Below are 21,949 nucleotides of genomic sequence, written 5' to 3'. Positions count from 1 at the left end.
CCTTCTGACTTTCCTGTAATGCTCTTAGGACTGATAAGACACCATCCGTGGTAATTTCTCCTGAAGAGATTGGCCGCACAATTTCTCCTGGAGAGATTGGCCGCACAATTTCTCCTGGAGAGATTGGCCGGCCAGAACACAAAGGACAGGCAGCATAATCTTTTTGTCTTTGTTGGCCTTTTCGTGGAGGCATGTTGGAGCCTGTGCACAGTGACTCTGAAAAGGCTTAGAAATATTTCCAAATGGATCTCTGGTCGAACGTTTGAAGGCTGTGAACAAACTGATTAATTGCTGCTTCTGACCCCTATTTATAGACTTCAGATCAAAGGCAACATAGTCCTTGTGACATCATCACTCCGTAAGCCAATCAGATTGTCACATGACATTTTAGAATGGGGATGTTTTGTTTTAAATGGTTTTCAAATTTAACTTTAGTGTTTCTTAGTTTAAGACCAGTTGGGCCAACACTTTCAGGCTGCTCACAAGGTGCAAAATGGCGGTACCTGCTCCACGTCACGGGTTCTATTTATGGACTCACCTGGCAACTTTAGTGATGTCACTGCTGATGTCACTGTTGGTGTGACCTCATGACTCATTCATGCTATCTGAACTGTGGTGTAATTATGAGGTCACAGGGGGACGTGAATTTATTCACAAAGTTGATAGAGAGTTTGTAACTCAAAGACGCAATGATGCAGTCAAATCATTTGGAATTAAATATCTCTGTCAGTGCGCCCCAGGGTGGCAGTGGCTACAATGTAGCTTGCCGTCACCGGTGTGTGAATGGGTGGATGACTGGATGTGTAAGGTGCTTTGGGGTCCTTAGGGACTAGTAAAGCGCTATACAAATACAGGCCATTTACCATCTGTAAATTACAACATTTAGAGGGTTCTGACATCACAGTCATCTTTCTGACATCACATCCAGTCTCTCTGCTGTGATGTCAAATATCAATGCCAGACTTGCTTCTCTGTTGTGATGTTAAATATCAATGCCAGACTTGCTTCTCTGTTGTGATGTCAAATATCAAGCTGAAGTCTATGTATCACGTGTCTCTCCCATTTTGTAGAATTTGCGACCACAAAGTCTGGGTTCTTTTCTAGGTCAGCTCTTACTCGTTCTGGTAGACCTGCCAGATTCATCTCTCTGTTGTGATGTCAAATATCAATGTTTGACACAATTTCGGACCATCTGCTCAAGCCCAACAATAACAAGCATTGCCCTGGTGATTGAGGATCAGATTGTCCTCAATGACGTCTGTGATTTCCCTAATGCAGTTGCACTTTTTCTTGGACTCATCTATGCACTTAACCTGGACTATCTAAAGGACTTAAGGTACACTTTTGAAGTAATTCAAAAGGTGTTCGTGGGTCTTGGTACTCAGTGCTCTGCCTGGGGTTCATGCTTTAAAGAATAATTTGCTGAAACGGTGGGCAGAAAAGTGTTCGTGATAACAAAATCTGTTCTCATGCTGGTTTTTTTTTTAAGTAACCCAGTGCTATGATTTGACCATGATTTGGTCAATAAAGTCATCTTAAAAGTCACTGCATACACTTCAGTAATTATTTAATTTATTTCTTTTTATATTCATACTAGAAAAAAAAGCAATATCTGACTAATATTTCATATTATCAGTTCCATTGATATCGTACAGATAAAAATATTGGTAACAGCATTGTTTGTTTCTGTGGGTATGTTCTTGGTATCTTAGCAGTTCTTGTCATTACCGCTTGATTATAGTACACCTGAACTATCCAGTGCTGGCTCTGCACTTAGGATGTATCATGATTTAATAGTTAGTTAGTTTTTATTTTCATGTGCTATGAAACGTGTGTGTTTCACTTTACATGTTTGAACCTTAGGGGTGACACAGGACTTTGTATTGCTAGAAAAACTTAAAGAAACAGAATAAAACATTTTCCCATCGTAAAGAAAACTCCCTTAAAATATGGACAATAACAAATCTCTGTGTAAAAGAACAGTACCAAAAAAGATGTGTCACAGTTTCTGGATGATCCCCACAGAAAGTACAATTAGTATTTATGTCCCTTTTAAATTTGACCATGTAGTGACTGGCTGGATAACATTTATGTAGAATTTTAAAAGAGACTTCTTTCACCTTATTTATGTAGCCCTGTCTGCAATTATTCGGGCTTGCAGTATAAAGAAAAAGTCTACTGTTATAAAAAGTGGTTAAAATATAAATAGTTGATAAAAGGTTTAAAAATCAAATGCAAGTACAAATGTATTTCATTTACAGTTAAGAGTCCAATAAATAAAAGGGTTTCATGATTTAGAGTTCATTTTCTGTGCACACTAAATATGTTGGGGTGTAACCTAAGCTTATTTACCCATCTAATGTCAGTTATCTCAATATTGTATTGTCATTGGTTGTTGTGCTGACGAGCCAGTCAATGTCACTCTTCTCTGTTATGGGGGCGGGACGAGTGGTAACAGTTTGTGTGAATCTGTGGGAGCGGACACAGAAGCTAAGTCCGAAGAGAGAGATGTCGTAAGGCAAACGTGGTGTGGATTTTGCATCTAAGTGTATCATTGAGGTCGACTACCCGTGGTCCTGATATTACTTATTTGTGATCTGCAAGAGGTAAATGAGACTGTGTGCCTTGACATTTGTACTGTAACTATTCGTTATAGTGATGCTAACTAGCGTCTTGCTAATTAGCGCAGCTTACCGCGTTATGTGCTGTGATGCCATGCTGTATGTTTAGCTCTGTGATTTTCAGTCAAAGCATGCTAATGCTAAATCGTTATGTGATAGCATTTGGTATTGTTAGCTCAAGTGTTTTAATATGTTTAGAAGCCGAGGGACGCTCTGAAAGGAGAGGGAGAGAGAGGTTTCTGCCCGGATGGACCCTGCTATTTCCTCGCCCCTGACTGTTTTCTTACCCCTGAATGTCTTCACTACTGGTGAACTAACTGCTAACTGCCCGTTTCTGATTGCCCCACTAACAAACTCATTGGACTTGTGAGTACTAACTGGAACTAAAGTGCACGTATTTTGTTTATTGCTCAGTTTGAGTGAAGCGGCCATCAGTTTTAGGCCTCACCGCACCCGAACTTCGAATCAGGCCTGCAACAAGCACTGTGCTACCGGTGTAGTGTGGACAGGTTAAAGTGTGTGTGTGTTTGTGTGTGGGGGCCCACTGTTACAAATTTAGTTTAAATTGAGTAAGTGTTGTAGTTTTAATCAAAGTTATTATCAAAGGTTGAAATTCATCCCTTTTAAAGGTGTGAGCTGTTGTAACTGAAATAACAGTTGGCACTAAAGAAAGAGGTATTTTGTGTTGATAATCTTTTATTGAAAATCCATGTAGTCACATTTACAGTATTTTTGTTTGTTCATTTGAATTCAATTCATTTTATAAAAGTAACTGTTTATTTTATTCATTTCTTTTTGTCTAAACAAATACCCGGTGAGGGATAAATTTGTGTAAAATACAGTTGTGGTGGTCCTTATTAGTTAAATTAGAGGGTATCAGGTATCATTACTAGTAGCACTACGAACCCAGGCCCAGTCTCATTGTACTACATACCCTAGCTTTACCATAGCTACGTGGGACCTGGGTTACATTTACAATCAAATATTTATGGGGGACCATCCAGACTGTCTTCCACTTGATATCTGTTTGCACTATAATATAATATAATACATTATGTTGCTATTTAATGTTTTTTGTTCGTGTTGCAGCTGCTCTGTGAGCCAGGCTTTCATTGTCTAAATTCAATGGCAATATATCTCTGTTGAACTTCTACAACTGTGCCATCAGCAGCGTTCTGATGTATGGATTTCTAGTGTGGTTCCCCAGCTGCACCAAGGCCCGATCAGCAAGCACTCCAGCGGGTGGTGAAAGAAGCTGGCAGAATTATTGGAACAAGTCTGCCAGAGATCAGTAATATCTTCCCCACTCGCTGTCTGAGGAGGGTGCACAGTATCCTGCGGGACCAACATCACCCTGCGCGCCACCTTTTCCATCTGCTGCCCTCAGGGAGAAGGTACAGGTCTATACAGGCCAGAACATCCAGACTGGCCAACAGCCTGTATCCACAGGCTGTGAGGCTCCTGAACTCTCTGCCCCCCTCTCACGGACAATAACCATATCCAACTTCTTAATAGCAATGAACTGGTCTGCATTGGTGCATCATATCTTTGTTCTCTTCCCCCTCCTGCCCCCCCCCCCCCCCTCTTTCTTAAATAGATAACTATCATATCTGATATCATATCTCACAGTACAATAATATTGAATGGGTTGCATTGTTGTATTTTGTCATGTTTCTCAGGTCTTTGTCTGAATTTCTACGAACATTATTGCTAAGGATTGTCTTATTGCATTGGAGTCACACTGGGTTAAATATGTACACTTGGGTTTTAAGGGGTATTTATTATTTTCTTCTTTTTTTTGGTTGTATGGAAGCCCCAAACGCAATTTCATTGTTCTTGACAATGACAATAAATAAATAAATACTAAATACTAAGGGGCGTCATTAATTCAAACCCTGATGCTATAAAAATCTGTGTATGCTTTGAGTAAGTCGAAGATCAATTGCTGTCTGCGTACAGAGTGTTCTTCCCACACGTGTGTATTCATTAAAATCATTGTTTGACCAAGATCATCTGGACCATGGTGGTTTGTACTCTCCTTCCTCAATATCTGAACCCTAACACCGATAAAAACCCTGAAAACTATACATTTCACACCTGAGCCTCAACTCTCGCGGCCCGGTACCAAACGACTCACGGACCGGTCCGAGGCCCGGGGGTTGGGGACCGCTGCTCTAGGTTATCCTCTGACAAAACTATTCACAGCTTAAAGGCTTCTAATTTTGGTAAAAAGAAAAACATCCCTCAGGATAAATAAAATTCATCTTATCTTTAAACAATTTTATGTAGGTTGTCCTAATAATTTGGCTGCTGTAACAGTGCTCTCCAAACATTTGCATCGATAAGGTTTATCTTGTTAAAAGGAAGCTGCTAATATGATCACAAATGTGCTTTCTTTTAATGGGAGATTTGAACTTGAAATGGGAATGAAAATGTGCTACACAAATATCCTTTGGCACCCAGAAAAGCTTGGACTGTCCCTGTACAGAGGTAAGAGAAACAGTTACAAATATATGGTTTATTTATGAAAGGATGGACTTCTGAGCCCTCTCTTGAGTGAAATCAGACAATTTGCTCCACTAGCATGGGGACAGCTTCAGCTTAGTAAACCAGGGCCCTATTTCAGGAAGCCGGTTTAGTGCAAACTCTGAGTAAGTATACCCTGAGTTAACGAAAACTCTGGGTTTTCAGTTTCACAAAGCGAGTTCAGATGAAGCCTGAGTGAGTTACTATGACGACACTCTCCGTGAAGCTAACCTGCCCCCTAGCAGGTTTACTTCAACTAACCCTGACCTTCTCCGCCTCTGTGTCGGGAACCTGACTGTAGGAAGTGTCAGACATGGCGTGCCCCTTCCTTGAAGAGCCAGTAGATGTTGAAGCCCAAATTCTCTGCAGAGCTCTCCGCCGGGAGAGAGTGATTAGAGCGTGCTTAATTCATGATGTGGTGATACTTGAACTACTACTTACATTTTACATTTATTCTCAGGGTTCCCAGGCGTGATTGGCTGTATAGATGGCACTCACATTCCAATCATTGCTCCTTCAGTAAATGAAGGAGACTATGTGAACAGGAAGTCTTTCCACAGCATTAATGTACAGGTACATAGTTCCCTGTAGCATTTCAAACTAACAAATTATTTCATTATAGTAATGGATGCTAATTTGTGTTCTCTGCACTGTGAAGATCATATGTGATGCTGCCAACATTATCACAAATGTGGAAGCCAACTGCTCAGCCTCTGTGAGTGGTGGTGGTGGAGGACCCCCACCTGTTTTTCGGGCCTCCGCTTTTTTTCTAGTGGCCATAACGGGTCACATTTGAGCATACAGAGTAAGCAAATATTTACTTGTAATATGCTCAGATAATTTCAATAAGTGCTTACAGAAAGAAAAGTAATGTAGCCTCTAACTGCAATTGATTTACATCGGACAAACAGACCAAGCACTATGGCTCATAATACAATTACACCTTACCTGTTTGGACTATATTTTTATATTTCATTTTTACTTGCTGCCAGGAACATTTGGGGCCTGTTGGGTTGCACCTGCGCTCACATCACATCATGAAAAAAAATGTATAAAATACAAAATAAAATATAATAAAATAACGTGTAAAATGGGTGGAAATCCCTAGATCAATGTTTAAATTAACACTCACGCATTGACTCTGTCGGCTATGTTTTGCCATGTATGCTCCCTTTGTTTTGCAGCTGGGGCTGTGTTACTTTTTTTCTGCAAAATTTGCATGTTATCGGCATATGCTGCCATCAGAATTTCGGCCTCAAGCGCTGTAAAATACATTGACCGCGCCTTCTTTCCCTCCGTCTCCATGGTGACTCGCTTAATCTGTGCTCCACTAATCAGGGCTTTATGTATCCTCGTGCGCGCGCTTAACTCATTCACTGCCATTGACGTCTATAGACGTCAATTGAAAACATACGTTGACTCATGGCTGGCAGTGAATGAGTTAACTTGGGGTTAAAGCAACTCCGCGTTGATTGAACTAAGTGTTATCAGCCTTTCTGAAACCGAATATTCCGAGTTGGACAGTTCGGGGTTACTCAACCCTGAGTATCGTTTTTCACTCTGAGTTTTCTAAACTGGCTTCCTGAAATAGGGCCCTGGTGGTGCTTCCATCCAGTTCAGTTTAGCTTTTTCAGGCTCCGTTTGAAATCTTTTTCCTAAAATGGAGAGGTCAGTGCATCATTTGCACACGACACCGTTTCTGCTTTCCCCGGAGCAGTAGAGGCACACTGTGATCACAGCACACATCTGGATCTTATAGTCTTTTTATTTTCAGTATTTTCATCTGAGAGAAGAGAAAACAAGCATATTTCTCAGATTCAGCATGTTTGGATGTCTATTTTCTCCCTGTTAGCATCATTTGAAAGCAGGGGCATCTGTCAGGAATAAGTCTGTGTAACGGTCTCTCTGAAGATATTCCTGTCGATGATGTTTGGGAAGGTGAAGACGTGTAATCCTGCTGAATGTAACCTGGTGATTCTTGGTGTGATGGGCTGCGGGAAGTCAGGTCTTTTAATCTTTCACTTCAACAGATGTTTAATCTTCCTTTTTAAACTGAGGGCTGACTGATTTGCTAGATTGTTTTTACTTGTAACCAAATAACTGTTTTAGCAATTCATGTTTAAGAATCACAATGTTACAACTTCAGTGAGCCTGCATGAACACCAGATCCACCAGGAAATAAAGTAAAAGATTTTCAGTAGTAAGTAGAAACAAAACATTTCAACTTTCCAGAGGAAGTTGTTTCATGAGATGGACAGTTCCATAATTCCCTGGGTGGGTTTTATTTAGCATTTTCCCTCAAACGTTCAATGTGTTTTTGTAGCAGTGGTTTTCTCATGCCCCTCACTAACCCTGGTCTCTTGAGGCTCCGTAAATTCTCTTCTGTCTTTGTTCTTGTTTTACAGCACTGACAGTAAAATTTCTCACAAAGCGCTTCATCACTGAATATGACCCCAACCTAGGTAAGAAAACAGACAGCATTGCTGGTCGATGGTGATGAAAGTGCTGTATTTAAAGTGAAATTTCCACCCAGTATATTTCCCCTTCATGCTCAAGTATTTGTATTGTGTCTTGGAAGCCAGTTTCACCATATTGTTGTTTGTGTTTTACAGTTGTAATTGTCTTCAGCCTGTTGTGTTTCCTTTTAATGTGACTTTTGTTAAGTTTCTGTGGGACACATTTTCACTCTTGAGTGCATCACCCCACCCCCATGCTGTTCTGGAGCCGATTACGTTCAGAGTTTCAAATGAAAATGGACTGAATACGTTTCATTTTCATTGATTCTTTTACTCGCAGTATGCTGTAAGTGATATTTAGCATCTCTGCTGAAGAGTCATATGTACAACCTGTGGAGCCTTAACGTTCTCACTGGGATTTGTGTGCGCAGATCTAACATTATGAATGAGAAATGACTTCGATTTGTAGATTTGTTTAAAAACAAACTTTCACATTTTAGACATTTGTACACAGTCCCAATTTTCAGAGGCTCAGAAGTAGCTGCAGAGCCAATGGTTTTGTTGTCAGGAGAGTGGCCTGGCTCCAGTCAATGAATCAGAGAGCAGCCTGGGGTTCAGTATCTTGCCCAGCGGTACATTGGCATGCAGACTGGAGCAGCCATGTATCGATCCCTAGTGGATTACCTGCTCTACCTTTTGATCTACAGCTGCCCCTAGAGAGGCGTGTTCCTCTGTCTTTCTGTGACAAACTGAGTAAATAAATGATCTAGAGTTTATAAAATATGTTGTGTTGAGCTTCTATTTTGTGGCTATTCACCGAAAGTCTTAGTAGGAGTTCCAAAGAGATGCTGGTGAGTAAAGGCGACTGCACTTTAATCACATATTGATGAATTGAGTTAAAATCCTCTGTGATGGTGTACAGAGGCAGAATTACAAACTGTATCATGGTCTAGAAGCACTTATTATTCTCTTTGACCTGGTGACAAACAAAAGCGATTTCTATATCTCCTCTTTTCTCGTGTAAGGGACAAAGTCAGACCTGAAAACAGTGACTGACATGTAATGTTTAAGCGTATGCACTTTAACATTTTAGACTTTTAACCCTCAGCTGTGATGGAACAGACTCATTTATTTCAATGAACATAATTATTTTTCTATTCTTTGTCATGAATTCATGAATTTCTGCACTTTGTTTTATCTGCAGTAGCATTGTTGCCTTTTACAACATTTTGAGGTTCTTTATAGCTCTCTAGCATTCATTCCTCTGATGATGCCAATGGCTGCACTCAGTCGGTCCCTTTTAAAGTAAAATGATGCATCAAATGCCCCTTAATATGAGTGCACTTAGAGACTGAAACAGAATGCCCGAATTAACAAAGAAGCTTGATAACCTTTATCTGGAGATACCTGTTTATCTGGAGTTTTGTCAGATTAGATAAAGCAAAGAAAGCCTGGCTATGTTGAATTTCCTTCTTTGTATAGCCCTAAGGTGCATCTGAATATGCAGATAATCCTAGAACCTTCATGCAGTGGGCTTCTTTCTTTCTTAACCTTCATTCAGACTGAAAACAACCACTGAACATGATCAAGGTTTTTTCAAAAAGCTGCAAGAAGCCTTTTCACCCCCTGTACTGTGCAAGCTGCATTTCCCACAAGCTACACAAGATTATAAAAGTTAAAAAAAAAAAAATTTCTCTGGTCCCCTCCCCAATCAGACCAGGAGTGACATGTTTAGCCGCATGTTCTCCTTAAATTGCTGGTTGTCTGAGTGGTGTCCCAGAAACGATGTGGGCTTCATAGATAATTGGCAAACCTTCTGGAGGAAACCTGGTCTTGTTAGGAGAGACGGCATCCATCCCACTTTGGATGGAGCAGCTCTCATTTCTAGAAATATGGACAAATTTATTAAACCCCCCAAAATATGACTATCCAGAGTTGGGACCAGGAAGCAGAGTTGCAGTCTGACACGCCTCTCTGCAGCTTCTCTCCTCCTGCTACCCCTCCAAAAACCCATCTCCATAGAGACTGTGTCAGCTCCCAAACAGACAAAAAACAAACTAAAAACCATCAACAAACGACTTAAACATAAACAATTACAAAGAAAGAACAATACAGTATCCACATCTGAACCAAAGAGTAAAACAGTGAAATGTGGATTATTAAATATTAGGTCTCTCTCCTCCAAGTCTCTGTTAGTACATGACTTAATAATTGATCAACAAATCGATTTACTCTGCCTTACAGAAACCTGGTTGCAGCAGGATGATTATGTTAGTTTAAATGAATCAACACCCCCGAGTCATTCTAACTACCAGAAATCTCGAAGCACAGGCCGAGGGGGCGGTGTGGCAGCAATTTTTCACACCAGCCTATTAATTAATGAAAGACCAAGACAGACTTTTAATTCATTTGAAAGCCTGATGCTTAGCATTGTCCACCCCAGCTGTGAAACTCAGAAACCAGTCTTACTTGTTATCATCTGTCGTCCACCTGGGCCTTACACAGAGTTTCTGTCTGATTTCTCAGACTTTATATCTAATTTAGTTCTGAGCTCAGATAAAATAATTATTGTGGGTGATTTTAACATCCATGTAGATGCTAAAAATGACAGCCTCAACATGGCATTTAATCTGTTATTAGACTCAATTGGCTTCACTCAAAATGTAAAAGAACCCACCCACCACTTTAATCACACTCTAGATCTTGTTTTAACATATGGCATAGAACCTGAACATTTAACAGTGTTTCTTGAAAACCCTCTCCTGTCTGATCATTTCCTGATAACATTTACATTTGCAATAATTGATTACACAGCAGTGGGGAGTAGACTTTATCACAGTAGATGTCTTTCTGAAAGTGCTGTAACTACACTGTTAAAAAAAACCATCCTAAAACAACGGTAATATTCCGGCAGCTGGGGGGCCAAAATACGACTGTGAAATAACAGAAAATAACTCCCCATAAAAATACGGTTATTTCCAGTAATGAAAATACAATTAGTTGCGCTAATTTGACATGGGATCTCGCCTTTTTCAAGTGCTGCTAAACATTAAATCAGGAACATGTTAATGTGATTAAACAATGAAATCATCTATAAATTGGAAAAAAAAAACCATCTTAAAAAAACGGTAATATTCCGGCAGCTGGGGCGCCAAAATACGACCGTAAAATAACAGAAAATAACTGTCCCATAAAAATACGGTTATTTTCAGTAATTAAAATAGAGTTTGTTGCGCTAATTTGACATGGGATTCTGCTTTTTCCAAGTGCTTTTAGGAACATTTTTACGTGATCAAACAATGAAATTACCTATAAACAAGGTCACTGAATGTGGAAATATGAAACATAATGCGTAAATGTACAGAAATATACAGTTAACAGTTGGTTTAAATAATAATTGATTGCATGCCCTGGGACAGACTGACAGAGGCGAGGCTGCCATATCGCACCATCGGCCCCTTTGGCCATCACTAGTAGGCGGAGAGTCTTGACCACGGACACAACGACGGAGAGTGTCCGAGCCGGGGCGCGAACCGGCAGTCTTCTGATCACAAGGCGAACTGCCAACTCTTGAGCCACGATCGCCCTAACTAGCAACGATAATAATACTTATGTGATGTAACACAAGCTTATAGGGATCATGTTATATACTTTTCCATAGCATTAGGGGCGATCGTGGCTCAAGAGTTGGGAGTTCGCCTTGTAATCGGAAGGTTGCCGGTTCGAGCCCCGGCTCGGACAGTCTCGGCCGTTGTGTCCTTGGGCGAGACACTTCACCCGTTGCCTACTGGTGGTGGTCAGAGGCCCCGGTGGCGCCAGTGTCCAGCAGCCTCGCCTCTGTCAGTGCGCCCCAGGGTGGCTGTGGCTACAATGTAGCTGCCATCACCAGTGTGTGAATGTGTGTGTGAATGGGTGAATGACTGGTTGTGTAAAGCGCTTTGGGGTCCTTAGGGACTAGTAAAGTGCTATACAAATACAGGCCATTTACATTTGAATTCAACAGTTCAATCTTTCAAATATTGGACAGATATTTGTGAAATCATGAAACATTTGTGAATGTATTTTAACAATCTAAATATGCATATGTACAGACAGATACATTTAATAATCATGACAATTATGTTGTATTACATTACAGTGATTTAACGTTAATTTACATTCACATGTGAAGTCAAAGTCTATTTACGTAACTTTAATGATATTCTAGAAGAACAGAACATTACTGTAAAATGCAGTAAAATACCTTCATATTAGGGTTTTTTCCTATGGTCGCAGCCATACCCGCGAACTTGTTGTTGTTAGTTCACATTCATTGGCCGATGCTTAGCGTCATGTTATTTATATTAACTGCAATTCCTACCTCTATATTTCTTTTTCAAAATATATAATTAGCACAGCGTGTCCGTGCAATGTTTTACATTGTGGCATGCAGAGAAATCTTAACAACGAAGCTCACAGAGAGATTGAGCTTGTTATTTAACCCCAAGCTGGTAGGGGGAGCTATTTATTGAAACACTTGCCAGTGCTACAATGTGCCTCAAGGTTCAACAACAGCACAACAGAAGTCACTCTCTACAAAACAACAGCTGTCAGTGACGCTGCACCACGGCGTAAACACAGCATTCAAGATAACAGTTAAAAGTAACGTAACCATAAACAATAAAACAAGAACATCTAAACAGCAGCACATGTCCCAAGGCATGATGGGAGACATTCCTGGATGTATTTTTACGAGCTTAATATGCATATGTACAACAAAATATATTTAACAAACAAGTAAATTGTGTTTTATTACATTTACAGTGATGTTATGTTATTTTACATTTGACATGTCAGATCACAGTCTACTTTTGTAAATGTAATGATATTCTAGAAAAACAGTACACAACTGTAAAATACACAGTAAAATAATGTGACATTACTATTTTTTGGAACAGTGTAAGTTTAAGAATATAATCCACCCACTGTTATCATCTCCAATGCCCTGTACCAACATAGAGCAGAGCAGCTATCTGAACGCTACCCCAACAGAGGTCGATTATCTTGTTAATAATTTCACCTCCTCACTACATACGACTCTGGATACTGTAGCTCCTGTGAAAACTAAGGTCTCTAATCAGAAGTACCTGACTCCGTGGTATAATTCTCAAACACGTACTTTAAAGCTGATAAATCGTAAGCTGGAGAGGAAATGGCGTGTCACAAATTTAGAGGATCATCATTTAGCCTGAAGAAATAGTTTGCTGCTTTATAAGAAAGCCCTCCGCAAAGCCAGAACATCTTACTATTCATCACTGATTGAAGAAAATAAGAACAACCCCAGGTTTCTCTTCAGCTCTGTAGCCAGGCTGACAAACAGTCAGAGCTCTGTTGAGCCAACCATCCCTTTAACGTTAACTAGTAATGACTTCATGAACTTCTTCACAAATAACATTTTAATCATTAGAGAAAAAATTACCAATAATCATCCCACAGATGTAATATTATCTACAGCTACTCTTAGTACCATTGATGTTAAGTTAGACTCTTTTTCTCCAATTGATCTTTCTGAGTTAACTTCAATAATTACTTCCTCCAAACCATCAACGTGTCTTTTAGACCCCATTCCTACAAAACTGCTCAAAGAAGTCCTGCCATTAATTAATTCTTCGATCTTAAATATGATCAACCTATCTCTAATGATCGGCTATGTACCACAGGCCTTCAAGCTGGCTGTAGTTAAACCTTTACTCAAAAAGCATCTCTAGACCCAGCAGTCTTAGCTAATTATAGGCCAATCTCCAACCTTCCTTTATATCAAACATCCTTGAAAGAGTAGTTGTCAAACAGCTAACAGATCATCTGCAGAGGCTTGTTTGAAGAGTTTCAGTCAGGTTTCAGAGCTCATCACAGCACAGAAACAGCTTTAGTGAAGGTTACAAATGATCTTCTTATGGCCTCTGACAGTGGACTCATCTCTGTGCTTGTCCTGCTAGACCTCAGTGCAGCGTTCGATACTGTCGACCATAATATCCTATTAGAGTGATTAGAACATGCTGTAGGTATTACAGGTACTGCACTGCAGTGGTTTGTATCATATCTATCTAATAGACTCCAGTTTGTGCATGTAAATGGAGAGTCCTCTTCACACACTGAGGTTAATTATGGAGTTCCACAGGATTCAGTGCTAGGACCAATTCTGTTTACATTATACATGCTTCCCTTAGGCAGCATCATTAGAAGACATAGCATACATTTACACCGCTATGCAGATGACACCCAGCTCTATCTGTCCATGAAGCCAGATAACACACACCAATGAGTTAAACTGCAGGAATGTCTTAAAGACATAAAGACCTGGATGGCCGCTAACTTTCTGCTTCTTAATTCAGATCAAACTGAGGTTATTGTACTCGGCCCTGAAAGTCTTAGAAATATGGTCTCTAAGCAGATTCTTACTCTGGATGGCATTACCTTGGCCTCCAGTAACGCTGTGAGAAACCTTGGAATCATTTTTGACCAGGACATGTCCTTCAACGCACATATTAAACAAATATGTAAGACTGCTTTCTTCCATCTGTGCTACATCTCTAAAATTAGAAATATCCTGTCTCAGAGTGATGCTGAAAAACTAGTTCATGCATTTATTACTTCCAGGCTGGACGACTGTAATTCATTATTATCAGGATGTCCAAAAAACTCCCTGAAAAGCCTTCAGCTAATCCAAAATGCTGCAGCAAGAGTCCTGACAGGGACTAGAAAGAGAGAGCAGATTTCTCCTGTTTTGGCTTCCCTTCATTGGCTTCCTGTTAAATCCAGAATTGAATTCAAAATCCTGCTCCTCACATACAAGGTCTTAAATAATCAGGCCCCATCTTATCTTAATGACCTTGTAGTACCATATCACCCTATTAGAGCACTTCGCTCTCGCTCTGCAGGCCTACTTGTTGTTCCTAGAGTATTTAAAAGTAGAATGGGAGGGAGAGCCTTCAGTTTTCAGGCCCCTCTTCTGTGGATCCAGCTTCCAATTTGGATTCGGGAGACAGACACTATCTCTACTTTTAAGATTAGGCTTCAAACTTTCCTTTTTGCTAAAGCATATAGTTAGGGCTGGACCAGGTGATCCTGAATCCTCCCTTAGTTATGCTGCAATAGACATAGGCTGCCGGGGGATTCCCATGATGCATTGAGTTTTTCCTTTCCAGTCACCTTTCTCACTCACTATGTGTTAACAGACCTCTCTGCATTGAATCATATCTGTTATTAACCTCTGTCTCTCTTCCACAGCATGTCTTCATCCTGTCTTCCTTCTCTCACCCCAACCGGTCGCAGCAGATGGCCCCGCCCCTCCCTGAGCCTGGTTCTGTCGGAGGTTTCTTCCTGTTAAAAGGGAGTTTTTCCTTCCCACTGTCGCCAAAGTGCTGCTCATAGGGGGTCATATGATTGTTGGGTTTTTCTCTGTATCTATGAAGCGCCTTGAGGCGACTTTTGTTGTGATTTGGCGCTATATAAATAAATTGAATTGAAATTAAAGGACATATTATATTTTACACAGGCAAGGAGCACACAGGCCAATGGAGCAGAGCTATTGTTATAATTAAAATCAGAAACATTACACTGATAATATTCGGGTTCTTCTTATTTTTATTCACTGCTCCGTTACTGTGTTTACTGGAATTGTTTACTTCCTGCACAGCTATAGAAAGCCTTTGAAAAGTTAAACATGGCTGTTCTGTGTCCTTGCATATACAGAAGACGTCTACTCGTCTGAGGAGGTGGTGGACCAGCAGCCGGTCACACTGAGAGTGATGGACACCTGTGAACAGGTATGAGCCAAAATTTGGTTTTCATACAGGAAATTATTCTGTGGCCTATGTCTGGTTTTCAAAATAAAAGCCCCAGAATGGTTTGCACTTTTCCTAAATAGCTTGCAATTACTTACTGGTTCATATTAAGACGTGTCAGTGGGGTAACATTTTCAAAATAAAATCTTCTAGTTAATTTTAGAAAATTTACATGATACCTAGGACGGTGTCTGACTTGTTTTTCTTTCCTTTTTTCGATTGTCTTGTCCTGCGCTATCAGAATTATTGTCTGAATTCCAAGAAAAATGCCCAACAGATGTGTCTGTGACGGTTCTCAGTCATCCAGGTGATTGTAGTCTAAGGAGCTTGGAAAGAAAAGCCTTTGGACAACTTTAAGTTTCTTGAAGATGTTTCACTTCTCATCCGAGAAGCTTCTTCAGTTCTAGGAGCAAATGGTAGAGAAGCTTGTCTGTTAAGCCCTATGGGGAGTGCCCCTAAGAGGGTCACGGACCCCCTACTAATCCTCTACCTAATCGCACGAGCCAAGGTGTGAAAACAGGTGTGTGTCACAATCAGCCAAGGTTTCAAGTGAACCCATTGTGAAACCTGGCCCCACCCGATCATGTGACTTACTGAGGTCAGATGGCCCAGGATGTGAGTGGGCCTTAAGGCGTCTGGGAAGGGATCTCAAAACTGGATTATAGATGGCAGAGAGTTGGTGTCGTAAAAGATGCTTCTTTCACTCCTCTTTCAAACCATCTGTCCTCTCTGTCCAAAATGTGAACATTGGCATCCTCATAAAAAGTGACCTTTGACCTTTCGGTGTAGATGGACAGCCGAGTCTTGTCTGGTTGAGGTGGCTCTTCTATGTTGTGCCATGTGTTTATACCAATCCTCGCTGCTCTGTACAGCATACACTACGTTGTCAAGTTTGGGTTTAGGAGTTCTGTGTTTGGGATGAACCAGTTTGTGTCTGAGTGTGTGGCTGGGTCTAAAGTACACTGGGATGTTGTGCTTGGAAAAGACTCCTGAGTTTCTCTGATAAACCTGCTACATAGGAGATGATCGTTCCGCTTGTCTTTCTGATCCTCCCTAGTTGGTGTCTGATCTTCTTTTCTGTGCATCTTTGCTGATTTGGTGAAAGCCCAATTAGGCTAACCACATGTTATAAGAGCTTCCATGTTACATGTGTGTGTTCCCTCTTTTTCCCTTCTGGCTTAGTGGGAACATTTTCTGCACGGTCTTGTAAGCTGCTTGTTTAAGTGAAAATACATTGATGGGTTTTTTTGCACTAATAAAGTTGAGGAGTTGTAAAGTATTTTGTCTCGTGTCAGTTATATCGTCAGTTATATCGTTATCGCAAATTTTCAAATGTATATCGTGATAAATATTTTTGGTCATGTCGCCCTGCTCTACTTCAGATATCCAGCACCAAAACTCTGAACTGGTGGAAAGAACCAAAAGAGCCTGGATGTAATTGTCAGGTGTATTACCGTGACAGTGTGAGCAGTTGTTAGATGACGTAAAGGCCATCTTGAACATCTGTTGACCTGTATAGTGCACTCTACGTAGTATTTTGTATTGTATTAATAGTAGAGTGGGATTTCTAATCAATTTAAAGGTTTTTCAGCATATCTGACACCAGAAGTTTTGGTCTAAGCTGACTGATAGATGCACTTCCCATTTTGCAAGGGAAAAGATATCGATACATCTATTTTTGAGAGTGTCCTGTAGATATCTGACTTTCAAAATAAAAGCTTGTCTGCATACCCAAGGTATCAAAATGCCCCCCACCCGCACGTTTTTTACTTTTTATTTATTTATTTATTCATTTACTCTGATAAATCTGCTCAGCTTTTTATCCAACTTTTTTCCATCCAAGCTTTTGGCAGCAAAACACTGGTCAGCTCCATTAGCAGCAACATTGGACATTCATTTCTCTAGAAATTGAGATAATTAGTGCACTGTGCTGATAGCAAAATCTTTTAGTCTAGAATCTAATGACAGCTCACACAGTAATTTACAGAAAATGAAATTGAGTATGTGTGTGTGTTTGTAGGAAGGTCCAGTGAACAGTGAACGTTATCTGTCATGGGCAAACGTCTTCCTGGTGGTCTACAGCATCGATAACATGGAGAGCTTTAATGGCTGTCAGCTGTACCTGCAGACACTTGCCTCACACAACAAAACCTTCAGGCCACAAACTCCCATCATTCTTCTGGGCAACAAGAAGGACATGGACAGATACAGGCTGGTATCTGTGTGTGTGTGTGTGTGTGTGTGTGTGTGTGTGTGTGTGTGTGTGTGTGTGTGTGTGTGTGTGTGTGGCAGCGTGTAAATTAGTCTGTAGACCTTTTCACTGAAATTAGCCACATGAAGAAAGCTTTGTCTCAGACGTCCCTGGAGAAATGAAAAAGACACCAAAGTCCTCATTTGTAAATTTGACTACCTTTAGAACACCTTTTTGATTTACACTCATTAGACACTTAATTAGGTACAATTTGATGGTACTTTGGTTGAACCCACTGATCATGAGACACAAACAATTAACATATGTTTAACTTCCATCTGTAATGCAGTGGACTCAACAAACCATTGTTGACGGTTAGATACTCAAAATAATTGGACAAACTAGTATAATTTAAAATAAAATTTTGGATTAAAATGCTTTGCAGTCAATGACTGCCTAAAGTCTTGACGCCACGATCATCACCGGGTGCTGAGCTCATTTACAGCAGTCACTGTTTTTTCTCTCTCTGCCTTTAGTTTCGGCTTTAGCAACTGAAAAGCTCTGTTGTGCTGAGAACGAGTGACTGAGCTGAACATTGAAAAATATGTTATTTCTTTGTCTGCACAAACTCTTGGGTTGGTGTTGGAGTGTCCTTTGGGTCATTATCCAATCGTACTGTCTGCTGTCTGATCCGTATTGTTATAAACCTTCGTTTTAATTCATGAAGACATCTGTTGGTTGCAGACTATGACAGTGATACTTGTTGTAAAGGTGTTTTTCCTAATCAGAGAAGTTTGTCCTATCAGACAGGTGCGTCAGTCGGATGGTGAGGCCTTGGCGTCTCATTTTGGATGTGTATTCTTCGAGGTGTCAGCCTGTCAAGACTTCCACTCTGTACAGCAAGTCTTCCATGAGGCAGTGAGGAGGGCGAGGAAAGGCGGTGCCTGTGGCTGCTTGGTCCCCGCCATCTGTGCCAGCGAGGACAAAGCACTTCTGGGTGTCCCATCCTTTACTACACCATGTTACAAGGAGCTGCCAGTTCCTGCCAACGCGAAGCTGATCACAGTGAAGACATCCAGAGCTCAGAGCAAACGGAGAGCTTCCACTCTCACCTTACTCAAAGGGTTTAAGATATTTTGACACATTCTACTGCATGTCCTGTGATACTGTAAGAGAGTTGTAGGTCCTTATGTAGACAGGCTTCTGAAGCAGCAAGAGCAGCTCCACCCTACAGACATTTGGCAGGTTCAATGAAAAAGCCTGAACAATCTTAACAGAGGCTTTTCTTAATATGTTGATTTTATGTTGAGGTTTTACACTGAAAAAACAGCCATGTTGGATTTACTTAACTCAATAGTGGACATTGGTTGCACACAACTGCTTTGCCTTGGCAGAAATTTAAACAACTGAGATAAATCAACACAACGTATTCATGTTCAGTAAACCTGTGCATTTTGTGTTGATAAAACGCAAGCGAAACATGTTCAGATGGAGTAAGTTGAGCTCTTGGAATATTTTAATCCTTCACAATTTTGTCATTTTATTTCAACACTGTTCAATAACTTTTACCACAGTACTACTTGGTCACTTAAATACTACATGGTGTCTTCATATTACATAATGTTCAACAAAGTCTGGTTAACATAAAAAATGAATGAATCTACAACAACTACCATCCTCCTATCTTGGTTGCAGGGGGGCATAACCCTGAAGTGATAGGGTAAGAGGCGGTGTACACCCTGGACACCAGTCTATCAAATATAGACAAACAACCACTTGCACTCACAGGTAACTTAGAATCGCCAATTAACCTAACCTAACTCTAATGACTGCATGACTTTTAACTGTGGGAAGAAACTAGAACACCCAGAGAGAAACCACTGTAAACTAGCCAAACTGTGGATTTGAACTCAGGACCTTCTTGCTGGGAGGTAACAGCACTAACCTCCATGCCACCAATCCAGGTATAACAAAAGTAGGAAAGCAATGATTTCATGGCTTGATGCAGAATCTTCTGTGCATTTTTGCCCTTGACAGGTTAAACCACAGTAAATAGCGATAGCACACACGTGGTGTGTCTGTAGATATCTGCCTCTTATAATTCCACTGATTTTCCTGCAGTTTGAAATCTCGTGTGATCTTGTGAATTTTGTGAGACCAGCAACTAACCACTCTCACTAGATTGGGAAGGACACTGTCTCAGCTGAACTCTGGACATACACATACACTGATACACACTCATCCCCCCTCCCTTTCCTTTTTTTTTTTTTTTTTTGCCTGTCCCATTTGGTTCTTTAGCCATCAGAATTGTTGTCTGAAGACCAACAAGGATACCCAATGGATTTACTTTGCCAAATGGATCATCGTGGCATTGCCGTATTGGTCCATTTGGTCGATCTTTGTTTTTATTATTTATTATATTTCATTTCCAGATGTTACAGACGGGACAGACATGAGTGAGAGATAGGAAAGGGAGAAAGAAAGAGGAAGGAAAGGAAAAACAGAAGGGGAGAGGGACAGTGAGAAAGGGGGGGAGAAAAAAAATAAAAATCTCCTGGATCACCTGTTGAGAGAAGAATAGAAAACAAGCAAAAAAAGACAAAAAAAAAAGAAACAAAGCAACATACTAAACACAACACCATTGCATTAATCTAGCTAAGTGTAAACAGCAGTAAATACTAAATATTCAATGTTGTTGTGCAGCACGCAGGACAGATGTGCTTCGAAGTAGCAGCCAAGAAAGGTGTAATTTGGGTCTACGAGCAGTGAACACTTGTGTGCATACCTGTGTGGATCAGTGCGCTTGTATTCCAAAGGTTTCTCCATGTAACGATCTGCTAGGGAGTGTGGGGGGGCCACAGCCCCGTCCTCCAGGGTGTGAAGCAGGTATGGAGGAGATCAAAACTCCAGACATCCAGAGGCCCCCAGAACACAAGAAACCATGGAAGACCAACAGAGGGGCAGCCGCGCCACTGTCCCAGTAAGAGCTGAGGAGAGTCCCAGATGAGGGCTCACTCAGCAGCCGCGGAGCAGAAGCCAGGGGGAGTTGCAGTGACGCGCCCGTGAGCTCCGCCGGCAGCCAGCTGTGCCTGAGTGACCGAGCCCCAGGCCGAGAGGCCGGGGGCACCCCACCCCCGAAGGGGCCCGAGCGAGCCCCAGGCTCCAGGCCCCGATAAGCGGCCGCCAAGGAGTGAGCTGGTGTGTACCTGGACGCCCATCCCCAGACACAAAGAACCACCAACACACCGACACCTGAGGGAGTCCGCCACTGGCAGGGGAAGTGGTGGTAGGTGGAGATAGGCCTCCAAACCTTGGAGGGCCTGAGGTGTCCCCAGAGAGGTGGCGTCTGATACCCAACCTGACATATAGACACAGACATACAGGCACACACAGACACAAACATCCATTCCCTCCCTCATGCTCTCATATGCACTTACTCCACACTCAACCAACGTGGAGACAGACATAAAGAGACGCTGTACACACAATCACACTCCCCAAGCGTACTCTACAAACCGGGTCTAGGTACCCTTGCCCCTGGAGGGGGGAACTGCACCCAGACCCAGGTGGTGTTACCCTTTTCCCTGCGGTGGGGAGAGGCAGACCACCCCGACTCCGTAGCAGCAGGGAGGCCCCACACTCCAGACCGCAGTCGGACGGCCAACTCCTCCTACTAGCCCTCCCCCTCCAGCAGGCCGCAGAGAATGGGGGTGAGAGAAGACTCCAAACCTCCCTCCACCCGCTCATTGTAGTGTTGATGCATGTGTGTTCTAAGGTGCATTTAAAACCCAGGAGGGCATGGAGCTACCTCCATGCCCCCCATCCCCCCTCCCTTTCCAAACGCCGTCGATGCTTGTTCCCTCCTAGAGAACACGGCGGGTTTGGGCCCAGCGCTGGAAGAATAGCTGCAGGGCAGGATGGCTGCTGTGTTTGCTTGGGACAACTCCTCACCCCCCACCCACCCCTGTTACTGGTCACGTGCTCCATAATGTTGTGCTGTGGACATTTATGTGCTTTCTGTGCAGAGGAGTTTTTTGTTTCCTGTTCTCATGCTGTCCTCCCAGGAGCTCAGCATGAGTAGAGGTCTCCTTTTTCCCTCTTGGACTTTCCCATTGTTTTGTATTTCAGTGTTTTTCTGTAATACTACCGGTCCCTGACCTGTCTCCCCATGTGATGTCTGTGTTGTGTATGTAAGGTCGGGGGGTCCCCATTTCACTGCAGGGCAACTTACATGTGACAAATAAAGTTCTGATTGATTGATTGATTGTTTGTATCAGGTCATCTCAACAAGAAGAAATTAAGTTGTTGAATTTCATACAGATCCTACATGAT

General features: G+C 41.6%; 1 protein-coding gene across 1 annotated transcript; it reads left to right on the top strand.

The window, feature by feature from the left end:
• The first annotated feature begins 493 nt into the window (after window positions 1–493).
• rasl12 (RAS-like, family 12) lies at window positions 494–21,877 on the top strand. Its single transcript, XM_080304008.1, has 6 exons — window positions 494–499; window positions 7,059–7,152; window positions 7,553–7,609; window positions 15,335–15,408; window positions 17,447–17,637; window positions 18,424–21,877. Exons 1-6 carry the CDS (start codon window positions 494–496, stop codon window positions 18,755–18,757), a joined length of 756 nt encoding a protein of 251 aa, XP_080160134.1. The 3' UTR covers window positions 18,758–21,877.
• Window positions 21,878–21,949: the final 72 nt, after the last annotated feature.

Source organism: Astatotilapia calliptera, chromosome 1 (genome assembly GCF_964374335.1).
Source record: "Astatotilapia calliptera chromosome 1, fAstCal68.1, whole genome shotgun sequence".
NCBI classification, from domain to species: domain Eukaryota; kingdom Metazoa; phylum Chordata; class Actinopteri; order Cichliformes; family Cichlidae; genus Astatotilapia; species Astatotilapia calliptera.
Note: the sequence above shows the minus strand (reverse complement) of the source record. Positions and strands in the feature narration are given on the sequence as shown.